Source organism: Xiphias gladius, chromosome 2 (assembly GCF_016859285.1).
Source record: "Xiphias gladius isolate SHS-SW01 ecotype Sanya breed wild chromosome 2, ASM1685928v1, whole genome shotgun sequence".
NCBI classification, from domain to species: domain Eukaryota; kingdom Metazoa; phylum Chordata; class Actinopteri; order Istiophoriformes; family Xiphiidae; genus Xiphias; species Xiphias gladius.
Genome location: NC_053401.1, coordinates 10624315 through 10641087, shown reverse-complemented (window position 1 = coordinate 10641087; position 16773 = coordinate 10624315). Strand labels below are relative to the sequence as shown.

At 38.7% G+C, this 16773-nt stretch overlaps 1 protein-coding gene across 3 annotated transcripts in view; it reads left to right on the top strand.

Moving 5' to 3' along the window:
* Positions 1-16773, top strand: part of zgc:113263 (uncharacterized protein LOC503753 homolog) — a 23328-nt gene extending 6555 nt beyond the window's left edge. For 2 of the 3 annotated variants that reach the window (XM_040142782.1, XM_040142773.1), the window contains exons 2-24: positions 175-377; positions 755-859; positions 1157-1252; positions 5027-5137; positions 6117-6240; positions 6642-7101; positions 7306-7373; positions 7464-7710; positions 7888-8057; positions 8560-8782; positions 8874-9022; positions 9953-10044; positions 10482-10639; positions 10722-10867; positions 12181-12433; positions 12534-12649; positions 12748-12982; positions 13082-13218; positions 13356-13605; positions 14207-14337; positions 14667-14919; positions 15079-15185; positions 15948-16773. In XM_040142782.1, the coding sequence (XP_039998716.1) occupies positions 175-377; positions 755-859; positions 1157-1252; positions 5027-5137; positions 6117-6240; positions 6642-7101; positions 7306-7373; positions 7464-7710; positions 7888-8057; positions 8560-8782; positions 8874-9022; positions 9953-10044; positions 10482-10639; positions 10722-10867; positions 12181-12433; positions 12534-12649; positions 12748-12982; positions 13082-13218; positions 13356-13605; positions 14207-14337; positions 14667-14919; positions 15079-15185; positions 15948-15955 (3842 nt within the window). In that variant the 3' untranslated portion in view covers positions 15956-16773. The remainder of the gene's footprint in view (positions 1-174; positions 378-754; positions 860-1156; positions 1253-5026; positions 5138-6116; positions 6241-6641; positions 7102-7305; positions 7374-7463; positions 7711-7887; positions 8058-8559; positions 8783-8873; positions 9023-9952; positions 10045-10481; positions 10640-10721; positions 10868-12180; positions 12434-12533; positions 12650-12747; positions 12983-13081; positions 13219-13355; positions 13606-14206; positions 14338-14666; positions 14920-15078; positions 15186-15947) is intronic. The other variant, XM_040142790.1, reaches the window with a different exon arrangement.

Genomic DNA, 16773 nt, shown 5'->3' with positions numbered 1-16773 from the left:
CCCTGCTCTTGTTTTTCTATCAGGTTAGGGGTAATTATGGGACTTTGAAACACTCACTGTTGCCTGTTGATGCAAAGTAATTCTCTCTAAATAACGGGCTGAATCAAAGTGGTTTAATCAATTGTACATTTTTGGTGTTTACTGCCTCAGTTTTTATTCTCTCCCCCCTTTCAGGTAATGATCTTCCTGTCCGTTATCTGCGCCTCCTGGCCCCACCCTTGCAGCTTTTGTCGGCTGCAGTGTGGCAAGTTGTGCAGCAGGGACTTGTGGATCACTATGGGATGCTGGAAGAGTTTGTTACCATGGTGACAGAGCTGGTCCCAGAGCTGATGAGCTACAGTCAGAGGGCTCAGCTCATCCTGGGACTCAGGGCCAGGGTCTGTAATATTCACTGTACTGTCATACTGAGTTGAAACTTATTTACCAACTGGTCTAATATTAACAATTCTTCTAGTAATTTTTAAACAGGCAGAATTAAAAGCTAAAATGGTAAAATTAGTTGATGATAAAAACTGTAAAATCAGTGCTCCAATAAAGGTAGTTTCCATTTCTTCCCCTATAAATCAGGTGGGCAGTATAGCAACAGGTTAAAAAATTGTATAAAAAGTCAAACATCATTTAACTATGTACAATGTATAATTCCATTCATACAGAAAAGAGGGAAAGATGTTTAGAAAAAAGTTACTCAGCAGAAGGTTTATAAACCATGGCTGATTAATTGTGATGCAATTGATTTGTTTTTGTGTAAAACCAGCTGGTTCTGGAGATGTGTCGAGGTGAGCACCCAGTGGACATGCAGACCATTCAGCCACATCTGGACAGAATTAAAGCTCCTGTCAGCACTGCCAAGGATCACCATGTAAGTAAACTGTAGCTGGGAAACACACAACTGTTTCTTTCTGGTTTGAAAATGTACTGGGTCATTAATGATAGATTGATTTTCATGAATAATGGATTATTCAAAGCTGGTAAAAAAATTTTCAGTTAATGTCAAGAGTATACAGTTTTATTGAATTTGTATTGTTCTCCAGTGAAAGAAATGATAAAAATGTAGACCATGTCATAGTTGCAGGTGTGGCAAGGATGAACAAGTGTTGTTTCTTTTCCATTCCCTGGATTTGGGTAGTTTTATGTTCATATTGTGTGTGTATTTCAGATAACCATCAACCAGGTGGAAGAGTCTGAAGTTAACTTTGTGGAGTTGGTGCATTCGTTACTGGAGGATCCCTCTGAAAGAAAATACTTTTTCCAGGTGAGACAGCTCTCACTCCCTATGTGTTGTTACCTTTCAGCTGTACTGGAAATATATACACTCACCAACCACTTTCTTAGGAACACCTGTACACCAGCTTATTCATGCAATTATCCAATCAGCCAATCCTGCAGCAGCAGTGCAGTGCATCATCATCATCATGCAGATACAGAGCAGGAACTTCAGTTAATGCTCACATCAAACATCAGAATGGAGGAAAAAAAATGTGATCTCAGTAACTTTGACCATGGTATTATTGTTGGTGTCAGACAGGCTGGGTTGAGTATTTCTGAAACTGCTCATCTCAATGGATTTTCACACACAATAGTCTCTAGAGTTAACTCAGAATGGTGTGTAAAAAAAAAAAAAAAAAAATCATCCAGTGAGTGGCAGTTCTGCGACTGGAAATGCCTTGTTGATGAGAGAGGTTAGAGGGGAATGGCCAGACATGTGGGAGCTGACAAAAAGGCCATGGTAACTCAGATAACCACTCTTTACAACTGTGGTGACCAGAAAAGCATCTCAGAATGCATAACACGTCCAACCTTGAGGCAGATGGGCTAGCAGCAGAAGACCATGTCGGGTTCCACTCCTTTCAGCCAAGATCAGAATTTTGTGGCTGCAGGCACAAGCTCACCAAAACTGGACAGTTGAAGACTAGAAAAACGTAGCCTGGTCTGATGAATCTGGATTTCTGCTGAGGTGCGCAGATGGTAGGGTCAGAATTTGGCATCAACAGCATGAATCCATGGACCCAACCTGTCAGTAGCTCAATATAATATTTCAGAATACGATGAAAATAAGCTGCTCTCATCTTCTGTCCAATTTTTTCTGTACATATTATTGTCAAGAAATATTCTGGATATGAAGAAGATCCATTAGTACTGAGACTGAGCCACTGACTTGATCAGTTCATCAGATAGAAAAATATTCAGAGAGGTAAAAAAAGGTATAAAAAAAGTTACTATTTATTCAAATGGTTCCCTCCGATTTGATTATCTCTGCACGTTATGCCAGTTTTAATGATCTGATTTTTGTCTAGCATCCTCTATGGATACAGAAAGATTTAAATTCGAAGACAATTGTAAAAAATTTAGATTTTCGAGTAATTGGAGTAGTTGAAATTCTGTAAAGAAGACACCCCTCCTTATCTGAATGGCACTAGGATATAAACAGTTGGTTTGAATAAAGTTTTGCAGACTCCCTGGACCCACCAAGTTGTTTCTCACCTTCCACAAAATATTTCAAACATGATCACGACTTTCAGAATTAATATCCGCCAGAAGATGGGACCACCTTCTTCCAACACAAAAGAGGCCAATGTTCTGAGATTATTAAAAAAAAAATTACTCGGGGACTTGAACCCTCTTTAAGACCTTTTGGGGTTAACCTGGCTATGAATTGCACAAGGAGGACGGACAGGATAAAGTGCCATGAAACAGACCAGTACAGGAATGTTTCCAGTGTGTGGGAATGTGGCCAAAGACATCAGATTTAAAACTCTATACTGCGAAATACTGAGAGATTTACCGGGCGCTGATAGGCTTAATCAGCATTGTGTACACTTGTTTGGTAAGGGCTTGAATGTAACAGATATTCAGCTTTAACATTAATAGAGCTGTTAATCTGTTCAGTAAACCAGTTAATATTACTTAGCAAAAAAAAAACTAGTTCAACAACCACGTTCAGCGATGTAAAATGGCCAAGTTAGGAAGTGTAAATTTAATGCAATGTTTATAGTGTGACCACGCTGCCACCCAGTTACTATGGATAGATGTGTCTCTGTGACCCTTTACAATCCTTTAAATGTGTAGTTGGACTAGGTTGTAGGCTTTACTGTATTATATTGTTAATCAAACTAGTTAAAATAGTTACTGTTCATTTGTTAGCAGTATTGAAAATCATATTGATAGTTAATTAATCCTGTATATGCCTCTGCATATTTCTTTAATAAGCTGCACTATGATCTCTGTTCAAACCATATGCTTTTCCTAATAATCTGTGCAATATTAATGGAATGTAATCTACGTAATAAAGTGTTACATACAATGTATGTTTAGTATCACTGTTGATTGACCATAGTGATAAGCGAAGTGTGTGGTCTTTGCACATAAAATTTAAATTTAATTAATCTTCCTATAGTAAAGAAAAACTTCAAAATTAGCTCTTCTCTCCCCATCACTTGAAAAAAAGTAGTGGATGCTAATTGGAGGAAAGTTACAGTCCGGGATCAAAAGGCCTGCTCTCCGCTCAGATTATACAGTTGATAAAAAAGAGCATTGCCAGTTGTCGGCACGTACTCTTTTTCTTTTGTCTTCACCTTTGCAGTCTTCAGCACTTTTTACATTTTAACACCTTTGGTACTCTCACTGTCTTCCTTTTCGCAGTTCAGCCTTCATTTTACTTTAATTTTGGCTCTTCTTCAGTTTTCCGTTTTTGCTTTTTTTTTTCCTTCAAGATTTTTTTGTAACTGCCCACCAAGCCTCCTCTACAGTCTTATTTTACCTCATCTAGACTGGCACTTTTGCAATGATTTTTAAACATTTTTTAAAATTTTTTATTGAGCTATGTGCGCATTTTGATTTTTATCTGAACCTGCCTAATATTTTTGTACTTCAGTAAGTCTCGCTTTGATAGTATTTTGGAAGTTTTGTTGTCTGGCCAATGATATTATTTTCAAGACTATTTAACATGTCTAGTTAAGGAAAGTGAGTGTAGCAGAGCCTATCTGATAACAACACTAACAGACTAAAAAACCAGCAGAGAGGCTGTATTATCTGCCAACTTCTGCTTGCTTGCAAAGGCCCTACTTAGCCTTAAATTCTGCTCCATCCACTGGAGTGAGGCCGTCAGCTGAGCAGCCCCGCTATCAGGCCCGTTGCTTGGCAACCCAGCATCCCAGGGAGCACCACATCGCTGGGGGAGCTGCGAGAGGAGTCAGCACTGAGACACTTCGGATCCAAATGAGAGGGGCTAGCTCTAAGACAGCGCCGCAAAAGTAGGCTAAACTTTACTTCTGCTGTCTGAGATAAGAGTTGATGACGGATAGTGTTCTGAATTATTAATTTTAAGTCCTACAGAAATTGTTCATTCCCCTAGCGTTCTGCTGTTCTCTGGTAATTCTGAATCTTATACTTCATTTCACTATTGCCACAGTAATTGACCAGTTCATTTTGTCATTCAAAGACCAACTTTATTCATAAGTTTGATTCTGCCCATGTTCATTAATAATCCTTAATTTAATCACTTACTTATAGACACTTAATATAATAAATATTCCCCATTATAGAGAGAGCATAACTACTCTTGATTATAAAACTGAATAATTTGGTTTATATTTTTTCATTCAATAGAAGGTGGTGCCCTAAGTTTTGATGAGAGCAATTTTAAATTTAAAGTGTAGTAATTCCACTACAGTTCTAACATGAATAATGGCTACTGAACAGGCCCTTCACTCTTAACCATTATATTATTGTGGGTTAATCGAATTGCTTAAAGCAAGTGTGACAGAATCATGACCACACTGACAAAAATCCGCAGGAAGTTGCACCATTTCACAAGTTCAAGGTTTTGAAGAATGTTGTGCGAAACACAACATTCTGATGTTTTAAAACCTGATAACACGTTTAGACACACTGGTACAAAAAAACATCAGAGGAGCTGCAGCTGCAATGAGGAAAGTTGTGCTGTAAGGAAATCAAACATCCTCTATACAAGTTCAGCCTAAATGTATGTCTCTCTATTAAGCTGTCTGTCTCTCTTTCACATTTTTAGGAAATCTTCCCTGTATATTTTGGGTCAAAGTATGATGCAGCACTTGAGATGCTGGTGTGGGAGTTTATATCAAGACTTGATGAGCTACTGCCAGTTCCAGACTTCACACAGGTATAGTGTTTCTTTTAACTCCATTTTGACATGCATTATCAGTTAATTACATAATAATAATAATAAAAATGTACCCCCTTGTAATAATATGTAGTACACTTTTCTTAAACCAACTTGTGATAGTCCAGATGTTTAACTGTTCTTAATTGTCTATTTATTTATTTGAATACCACAGACATATCTGATAAACTAATGGCTGAATTGGCATTAAATATGCCGTGTACATTTACACTCACAAGAGAAAGAAGCTGACTGATTTCGGTGACCCTTGCTGCTGACATTCATGCTTATGTAACAGGACACATTTTGGCTACCGTTATATCCCTATTTTGTTACTTGCCCACTACTGTGTTGATGTGAAGGGCTTCCTGTGGAGTTCATTGGGCCCTGTGGGAGGTCCACACTACTTGTTGTGCTTCTGCATTTTATTTCACACTCAAAATGAACCAAATGCAAGACAGGCAGTTCATCACAAGAAAAAGCTATGGCATGATTCCAAACTGAACAGCCTTTTCAGGCTGACTGGCACGCAGGCTCAGTGCAGAGGCTCATCTGTTTGCACCACTGACCCATAGACAGATATAGAGGAGGGTTAACTGGGCGCAGGTGCACCAAAGTGTCCCAGTAGACTGCTTCCTCCTCTCTCTCTTTTTTGTACCAAGCAGTCGGAGAGAAGCACTACAACAAAGCTAGATTACATGCAATCAGACACTGTAGGAAACTATATGTAATAAATAAAGACATTAAATAATGAGTAGGATACACATGGAGTCTCATTTACATGAATTATTTCTCATGTGGACTGCATTATGTGATGCTGATCATATTTCACAGTACCAAAATTATTTTTAGAATAATTTCCTAAAAATAATTCTTCATTTGACCACAGTGTAGGTCATTTGGTAGCATAAAAATAAATTACCAGCATAATAAATGAATGCAGGGTTACTAAAAATAGTAACTTGATCTTGCTTCTCAGTTGGCAGCTTTGGTCGGAGATGCTCCGTCATTCCTAGACGACTGTTTACAATCCTTTTTCCCGCCAGAGGATATGAAGGCTGTACTTGAACACCACAGAAACCTCGGTCATTTTGAAGAGAAAGGTACTGCAGGCTCTTGGTGGTGAGAGATATTTGTAGTCCGCAAATTGAAGGGTCGACACTGAAACATGTCCAAACAAAGAAAAGAATATCATTCTCCTCTTGTTTCAGGCATCTAGACAGCAACAGAAGTCTCTTTTTTCATCTGCAACATTTTACTCATTGGACAAATGTCAGGATTTGTTTGTAATTTCCTGTAGGTTACATCATCACACAGCAGAAAAAAGCATTACTTTTAAAAGATTTCAAGGAGAAAATGAAGATGCCCTGAGAAAAACCAGTCACTTTTGTCTGTGTATTTAGCTACATTACATTTTGGACATGTTTGACAGTTGTTTCTTTCTCAATGATTTATATTTGATCCGAGCGAGGACCTAATTAACCCTCCTTACTCTCAACTGTAGATCCTAGATTATTACCGATGGATGACTGCATCCTCTCGTCCCTGTCACTACCTCCTGGGACCAAACCTGTCTCCTGCTCACCTGCTCTCAAAGACTCAACCTCTCCAGAGCACAAAGGATGTCTCGATGCTCCCATCAACACAAGCACCCTGGAGAGGGCGGGCAGGAGTAGCTCTGAGACAATCAGACAAAGACTCAAGCAGACAAGGGACTCTGGCAGTTGGCAACTGCAGGTTAGAGGCCAGAACATTTCTCAGGAGAGGAAAGTGCAAAACTCAGTTAGTACACGGCCATGTGATGAAACCATAGACCTCACTACATCTAATGAGACTGTGGACACGGACTCAGCAGCCAATGGGGAAAGTCAAAGCTTGAGAGGAGCGAGAGTTGTCAGGAAGAGAAAGCTGAGCGGAGGTGTAGACATTCCCCCTAAGCAGCCTGTGGAGGCGTCAGCTTGCTTGTAAGATTCCCAGAAAAATTAATTCATTTGTTACACACAAAGACATGAAATCAGGGTTTCCTATTGGTTCACTTGCCATGAATGACCTTTGTCTCCATGTTTTATTTTCATTTTTTTTTTTTTCTTTCTTGACCATTTGAAAATACCTATTTGTCTCCTGTGACTTTAAATCTGTTTTAACACTCAGTCTTTCCATCATTGCAGGGATTCCTCAGTAGATGATGAAAATTCAGGTGAATCTCCTCTAATCTCGATATGGGGAGAATATACAGGTTTGTAGTGTTTATGTATGGATCAGTCGCTACTTGGTTCTTTTTTGTCTATGCTCAGGCCTTTAACTAAGTCTTTTTGTTTTATTTTAGACTCTCAGGAAGGCTCTTTCCCTGTTGTAACCGACACAAAAGTTCCCTGGTCAGACGAGGAGACGCTCAATCTCCTCGACATTTGGGGGAAGGACTCAGTGCAGCGGGCTTTGAAGGGCTGCTTAAAAAACCGTCACATATTCACGCAAATTGCACAGAAGATGGCAGAGAGGGGCTACATGAGAACAGTGGAGCAGTGCCAGACGAGGATCAAACGCCTGAAGAAATGCTTCCGCCAGAACAACAAGTGGGTTTTACATGACATAATTTAGTAGCTGTCTTCAAGTCTTTCTATCCAGTCATAAAAATGTGTCAGGTAAAAGTGTATCCGTCAAAATTAAGTTGTAATTAGTGACACAACAGTGAAAAGTTGAAGCAATTCTTAGCCAAAATGCCTGTTGTCTTCTCCCTGATCAACCGCCAGAGGAAACTCCAGGCTTGAGTGTAAATTTTACGAGCAGCTGGAGTGCGTCCTCAGCTCCTCAGTTCCTTCAGCTGTTCCTGAGGTCACCTACGACGTTGAGGAGGTCATCGATGAAGATGACGCCGATGAGGACTTGCAGTTTCTCGGCCATGCGAGTGGTCTGGAAATGGGTACAGTGTCACATTTTTGTAACTAGTGAGTTCATTTAGCCACTACTGCAACAGGTGTGTTAGTTGTTTGATAATGTAACTTTGTGTGGTAGAGCCGCAAACTTTTAATTTATTTGATCAGGCATTATAGATTTTTTTAGGAGATTTTAAAAAGGTTTTCTAAACATGTTTTTCAAGGCTCTGTCCTTTTCTTTTTAAAAGAAAAAAAGAACAGAATCACCGAATTTACAATACATGTCAGTGCAAAAGCTGTATAGCATGCACGAAGGGGATAAAGAGAAAGAATCCAGTCGCAAAATAACGCAGCAGAATGTAACATCTCCACAAACTATGTCCTCAAACAAAGTCATTCTTGATTTAACTCACCTCTGTAAATATCTTAACAAAAAAACTGGCAAACTGGCATTAACCATAACCATGTATGGTTTTCAGTAAAATGACAAAGTCCAGTAAAATCATTATACTTTTATTATACCATTATATGTTATGTATATTTTTTAAGGAACTAGAAGCGTTCCATGGACAGACTTGGAGACGTTGGCTCTCATCAATACGTGGGGTGAAGACAAGATACAACAGGAGCTGAGAGGGATGCACAGAACTGGACACATTTTTTCCATCATATCCAACAAGATGGCCGCCCAGGGCTTCTCCCGAACACCAGAGCAGTGCCAGACGAGGCTGAAAAGGCTGAAATCAAGCTTCAGGCAATGCTACCAAAACAAGTACATATGTTTGCAATAGAAAGAATGGAAAGAAAAGTTTGAGATTTTTGTTTATTTATATATCCGCTCTCTTCTTATCCCCAAACTGTAGCCTCAAAGGACAGGGGCAGGTTGAGTGCAAGTTTTACAATGAACTGGGAAGAATCTTAGTGAAAGACTTCCCTTCAGTGCCCCAGTTGGATGAAGTACCAGGAGAGCCTGAAGACAACAACTTTCCTGCCTACTCCCATCATGAGATTGGTAAACACGAATATTCTCTACTGACTGCAGGGAGCATGTGACAGTTAGATAAGACAACAATTCAGTGGGTTTAAGACACTGGTGTATTTTATTTTTTGACATGATGATTTGGTATAAAGTAAGGAAGCCCCAGATGCTTCTAAGCAAGAAATCTGAATTAAATACAGAGAATAAAGCCAAAGATTATATAGTGTATAATCCTTTGGACCCGTAGTTTGAGCTTTTACCCCAAGAGAGGTCTTAGAGACTTTAAAAAGCCACTAAAAATGTATATCACAACTTTATCCTACCAAATGCAATTAGAATACTGAATGCACATATTTTATGATTTTATATCTTGTTTTATATATTAATTGTTTTGTTCATATATGGTGGGAGTTGTAAAGCAAAACACAATTTCCACAATAAAAAAGGAAAATAAAGAACAATAAAGGACAACAGTTCCTAACTAAATGAAATGGGATTGGACAAAAAATGGGATTAATTTCACTATTCAGTCCAAAAAGAGCAGTAGTGGGTTCCTCAGAAAAACATGAGAAATGTATTGTATATTTTTGTATTTTAATACCAAATGGGCTGTCATAATAATAATAATAATAATAATAATAATAATAATAATAATAATAATAATAATAATTTCCAATTATTTAGTCTATTTTTAATGGCATGTACAGTATGCTTTAATTCATCTTTATGGTATGGTCCCAAAACCTTTTTGGCTCAATGTCATAGTATATTCTTAAGAAAGATACAACTAGAGCTGCAAGGCCAATACAAAACAAAATAGTCAAATGTTGTATTAACAGCAATAGTAGTTAGGTGACTCAGTGAATAGATGATAGCAGAATCAACTAAATGAAATTATTAAACAGTGTTTTAGTTATCATTTATTCTGATTTTTATTTTCTCTATTTATTTGTGTCTCTTCAGAGTCTGTTGTGGGCATTCAAGAAGACAGGAAGAAAGTCCCCTGGTCTGACAAAGAGACAATCATCCTTCTGGAGATCTGGGGAGACCCACAGGTAGAGGACAATGTCATAATGGAAATCCTGCTTTTTAACTGTAACATAGTTATACCTTTGATTTGCCTGATAATCAGACTGAATTGTCATTTTGCTTAACTTCAACCAACCATTTCAATTCATTATTTGATTTGCCGAAAAAAAGTCTGATATGCAGGCAGAGATTTGAAAGGTCTGAACCAAACTTACTTAGAATCTCATCTTCTTTAGATGTAATTTAAAGCTTTGATCATTGTTTTTCCTCCTATTTAAAAGCAAACTCTTGAGCGTCTCTGTCACCTGAGAGTTCAAGGAGCACAAGGACCCTTAAATCAAATACATAGTGATAGCTTACATGAGGATGCAGGTGCATGATTTCGTCATCAGTGTTGATTGTTAAAGTAATTTTAAATATTTTCTGTATTACTACCTTTAATGTGTATTTCACCTACATTTAGGTCCAGCAGAGCCTGAAACGCTACCCACACAACGGCCACATTTTTACTGAAATATCAGAGAAACTCAGCGCCAATGGCTACTCCCGCAGTGCAGATCAGTGCCACACCAGGATCAAACGGCTGAAAGCCAACTTTCGCCAATGCCAAGGAAACATGACGTAAAAACTGCATATGAATATTTGTTTGTATTCTGCACTGTTTGCTCGAGTGTGTTAATACAACTGCCTTTATTCTCTGTAGCTCATCTGGGACTGATCGAATTGATTTTAAATTCTACGATCTGCTGGAACAAATCCTGGACAAGCAACCATCCACATCTTCCACTCTGGTAACTGACTCCATTGAAATATCGGAAGACTCCAATGGTGAATCAGTGACTGAAACAGGTAAAATATCCCCTCTTCAACTCAGTGCTGCGAATAGAAGGGAATCTATACAGTTTTACACCAATGTAATCAACGTGTAGTGTTCGAAATGTTTTCGCTGAAGTAGTGTAATTTAAAAAAAACAACAAAAACCAGAAAAGCATTTCCTGCATAAAGGTTTGTCACTGCTACATGTAAGAAAATGCCTGTGATTGCTGTGTGCTAACGTCCGAATTGGCTGGATTTTAGTGTGACATTCATGCATTTATGACGCTTCAGGTGTCATTTATTGTATGACTGTTTAATGGCAAATTCCGTATAGTAACATTCAAATTAAATTTATACAGTAGAGTAATGGCTGGGGGAGTAATGGTGGGAGTAAATGGAAGTGAGCCCCAAATGCTTTCAGGAATTACATAATAAAAAAATCTGATACACGTTCCACTATCATAATGAGCTTATATATAGTTAGTCAAGTGCAAAAGTGATCATTTTAAAATATGTGCTGTACTGTATGTAATGGCTGAGGTATAAATACAGTGGATAAGAACTGGGCTTCAAAATCCTAAATATGACATATAACTCATATGACTAATTAATGTAAATGTTATCATAATGGATAGAAATTGAAGTTGATCAGTGTACAAAACTGAGCATCTCATGGCTGAGTTATAAACACTGTAAAGTATAGTAGTCTTGAAAGGCTTTAATTTATCATGCAAGTAATTATGCAGTTTGCAAAGGTTAGCATTTTGAATTATTAATGGGTTATAAATGCTTATAAATGAATGGGCCCCTGTATACTTAAAGCAAGGCCATGCAACTTTTGTGACAGTTACAGGATATTGGTAAATTCTAAACTGCAGTGGGACCCCAGCACAAGTCAAAAGGAGTTACAGAGTTGCACAGCAATATCTCTCCAAAGTTAGCTAACAGTAGCTAACATTAGCCACCATACGCTACTGGTCATACTAGGCTGTAGCAGCAAAACCCCAGAGCATATTGAATTGAGAAAGTTTGCGTTTTACTGTCTATGACTTCGACTTATTATTTGGAAGAGGGAGAATTGTTATTATTCCTTCTTTCAAAGGTGACATAGACTACTTTTAATGAATTATCAAACTCATAACTCATAAACTGTAGTTTTTAATCATAATGAGCTGTGTAGTTGATCTGTGTATTGTACTAAGCATTTTTAAGTGAAGATAGAGATGAAACAAAAGCTGAAAAATAAGATTTCTTGGATGAAACTAACAACTTTAAAAAAAATTTAAAAAGTCCATTCATACCAAAACTAGTGCAGGCAGTGACACGCGCTGTGTTTCCGTTGAAAGATGGAGAAATTGGCATGTCAACAGAAAAACCAGCATCCAGCACGTGGTCAGATGAGGAGACCCTGGGGCTTATCGATATCTGGGGCGAAGAAGATGTTCAGAGGGCACTGAGGGGTTTCGTCCATAACGGACACGTTTATGCCGACATTTCGGAGAGAATGCAAGACCTTGGCTACTCAAAAACCTCGGAGCAGTGCCGCTGGAAAGTCAAGTCCCTGAGGAACAACTTCCGACACTGCTACGACAGAAAGAAGTGAGAAGAATCTTTCTCTCTGTTTGCCTGTCTAAATGTTTGTAAATATAATCCACTATCATGGTAATGGTTCATATGTATCTCTTTTCACACCTTCTAGATGTGGAAGAAGAGTAGATTATAGATTCTACAACCAGCTGGAACAAATACTGGGACAGGAGGCAGTTTCTATCGACGAGTACGATGAAAGAGACGAACAAGCAGACCAGGATCCAGGTATACTCATTTTCATTCATTTGCCCGGCAGTAGAAGAAATGCTCCTTTAGATAAACATTCAATCACTGGTCCAATGTGTTTTTCTTTCCACCTGCAGTAGGTGTAGATGGAATGAACGCAGTGTGGACAGAGCAGGAGACTGTCGCTCTTGTTGAGGTGTGGGCTGCAGATGATGTGCAGCACAGCCTGAAAACCTGTGTCCGCAATGGGCACATATTCGCCGACATATCGGATAAAATGGCCACAATTGGCTACCTAAGGACAGCGGAGCAGTGCCACTCCCGGATCAAAAGGTTGAAAAAGACTTACAGGCGTTACTGCAACAGCCGGAGGTAAATAAATTGAACGAATGATTGATTTGTTGGGTGGATGGGTGGCTTCATAATTTAAGCACGCTGTTTCCCAGCTTATCTTTGAATCGTGTTTTGTAGAAGTGGAGGACGGTCTGCAGTGTTTCGATACTTCCATCTCCTGGCTCCAGTGCTTGGTGACGACTCTGTGTATGCTGATGTGGACAGTACTGCTGTTGATGCCTTACAACCCTTTACGGACAAGGATCCTGACTTGTGTAGGGTTAAATATAATCAAATCCATTTGTGCAATTTTTGTTATTACACATTTGGGCAATTGTACAGTGTTGTTGTGCAGATATTGTGTAAATTTAAGATTAATGCACAATATTAAGGATATTGTTCCTCCTTTTAGACGAGCAGCCCTCAACCAGCCACCTCCTGGCCGACCTAAGCAGAAAGATGCCTTGGTCAGACCAGGAGACTCGCACCCTGCTGGAGATTTGGGGTGAGGACAACGTCCAGCTCACCCTGAGGGGCAGCCTGAAGAATCGACACGTGTTTGAGTACATCTCCGAGAAGATGAGTGAACAAGGATTTATAAGGACCTCGGAGCAATGCTACACCCGCATTAAGCGCCTCAAACATGGCTTTGTCCATGAAAAGTCAGTGAAGACAAAACAACGATTCTTATTTCTTCCAAACACATTTATCATTTATATTATTGTGGTTGTTGCTAATTGCATCATTTGCAAGATTTGGCAATTTTGGTTGGTTAGATGTCAAACAACCTCTTGGCAATATTCTACAAATCATGCTCTTTATCAGGCAGTAATCATAAATACAACAAAGGTAATCTTTTATTACTGTGAAAATTTGTGTCAAGATTTAAGACCTTGTGACTGTAAGGCTTTGAATGTTTTTTTTGTAAAAAATGTAAAATTAGAACACCCGAATTTATCAGTAACCATCAGCCCTTCCTTTGTAACATCAGTACTTTGTCAGTTCTGAGGCAAACCCTTTCATTGGTCTTTGTTTTGATAAAGCAGCAGTTTCTAATGATTTCTGTTTTGTTTTGACGTGACCATTAGTAAAGGGAAACATGATGCCTGAATTTGACCGACTTTTGTTGTTGAAATTGCTCTGTGTTGTTTAATCGTGATGGAAAGTGTTTTTCTTTGTTGTTCTTTGCCAGCTAATCACAGGCTGAAAATATTAGGGGTCTGGTGGTTACTTCAATTTTTTTGTTTAATTTTTTTCATTCAGGGAGGAATTTAAGTTCTTCAGTGAGATGGAGAAAATCTTCAGGAAGGAGTTGAAAGTAAACAGCTCAGTCGCTGACACATCGGTCACAGATGAGCCGGATGACTGTGCACCTGAACTGAGCCAAAAGAAAGGTGAAACAAAATGGAAAACAAAAAGAAAATTCACAATAGCTAGGTAGCAAAAAAAATTTTCAGTATAGATGTACAGAAGCACCATTTGATACTCTTAGAATACTGGCTCAAGCGAAGTTTATAAAACAAGTACAAACATTTTATTGAGGCAGGACGGACACATTTGTAATTAGAAATCCTTTCTCTTTTTTCAAGTTTAAATCAGTCGCAAATGTTTTTTCTACCAATCGAGTGCTGTGTATATATCTCTTTATAGCTTTTCATTATTCATCATTGTTTTGATCATGCTGTATACATGTGTTCTTAATCTGTGAACTCTGCTCTGTTAGCTGCCTCAAGTAACCAGTGGCTGGCCGACAGCACAAAGCTTCCATGGAGCGACGGGGAGACCGAGGCCCTCCTGGACATTTGGGGGAGCGAGGAGGTCCAGGAGAACTTAAAGAGCTGCACCAAAAACAAACATATCTTTATCCAGATCTCTCAGGTCATGGCCAGCCAAGGCTACCTGCGCACTCCTGAACAGTGTCAAACCAGGATAAAGAGGCTGAGGGCCAATTTCAGACACTTCCTAGAAGGCAAAAAGTAAGTGCTGTTCGTTGTTGGGGGGATGACCACAACAACATAATGTGGTTGGATCCTGCTGTAGGTCAAAACATCCACATTCTAAATATAGTTGGTTGAATTTTTGGCATATTTCTCCACCTCCGTCTCACGCTCGAAAATTCTGTCTCATGTTCCCAGTGGAGAGAAGCAGGAGTGCAAGTTCTTTGAGCAGTTGGTGAAGATATTTGGCAACAAGTATGTCATGAACTCTGACCCCCTAGCTGACGATCCAGCCGATATTGTAGGTAAGTAGTCGCGGTACCATCCTTTAGTATTATGCAGCAACCTTAACAACTGCAACGTGCTTGTGGTAAGCAGTAACCTATAACAGTTTTACTTTATTATTGCTGATTTCCGTCACGTTTTGTTATGTAAATAACAGGGAAGTTACCTCTGGTTTCAAAATTTTAATGTTTCAGCCATGAGGATATAACTGTCTGTTTTTGTATTTTCATGTGGTCAGTTGTTAACTATGCCATGTTTATGTTGCGCAAATGGTGTTTCCATTGCTACTTTAGCTCTGTTGGATCAACAGCCTTTAAAAGACGAATGCAACATTTTGGGAAATGTGCTTATTTGCTTTCTTGCTGCGATCTGGATAAGAGGATTGACATCACCACCAAAATATAACATGTAAATTAGTGAGTTTTAGAAGCACTGGTATTCAGGTTTTGTTAACTTTTGACAGAGCCAGACTAGTTTTTTCTCCTACTGGCTCTAGCTACATAGTTAACGTACATCCATCTTCTCATCTAGCTCTCAGCGAGAAACCAATTTAACGTATTTCCCAAAATGTCTAACTTTTACTAACTGTTGCTTTACTGTATTTACTGTTGAAATAGATAATCCAAGACAGAAAGATCACTAACTTGCTCCTCGGCTACCAAAAGAGACACTGTAGCAAAACAGCCAGTGCCTGACAATCTCATTTAAATTCCCATTTCGTGGTACGGTTTGTCAGTGATGTTTACAATTTAATATCTACATTTTTTTTCTGTCTGAGCCAGAGTCATGAAGCCATCCATCATCAAGACGACGCAGCAGAAGCAGATGAACAAAGGGAAACTTTCAGAGGAAAATAACAAGGACATTAATGCAGAGACGTTGACATTAACTGCTGTGGTGGGGAGTTGTTTACAAATGACAGAAGACAGCCTGTCCAGGCTCACTGGAATTTACATTTGCCTCTGTATATACTTCAAATACTTTTACATTGTACATAAAGACCTACTTTTGGCTGTAATGTAGTGTGCGTGTGTGTGTGTGTGTGTGTTTGTATCCCTCAACTAGAGTGTCAATGTGATTATTAAAATTAGAGCCATGCCACTAAAACCAGGATGCTCAGGGCTTGAGGGACAAAAATGAAATATCTGATCTTGGCCTGGTGAAAGTCACACAAAACGCTGTGCTCTTCTCGAAAACATGTTTTTTCTAATATTTAATTATTTTGTACTTAACCTTAAAGTGAGTGAATCAAAGCACAAGCAAAAAGAAATACACGCAAGGCCTCCATCACTGTACCCACAGCCTACATTTGCTTTCTGGTCTTATTTCAGGTTTCACTTGTTAAATCTTCTGTCTTTGCACTTGTTTGTAATGTTTGAAATCAGAGTGGTGAAAGGTCAAAGTTGAATTTTTTAAGTTATTTCTCGTTTTGTTCTCAATATGAGTTGATTTTGTTCAGAACTTTATTTATTTAAATTACAGTTTACATATGTATTCCAAAGTATTCAAATTTACTTTGAATGTTACACTTCAAACAGTATTGAGGTCAGTTTTTCCACATATGTAGAAGTTTTGTCACATCCATTAAAAGAAACTTGAAATGTGTGA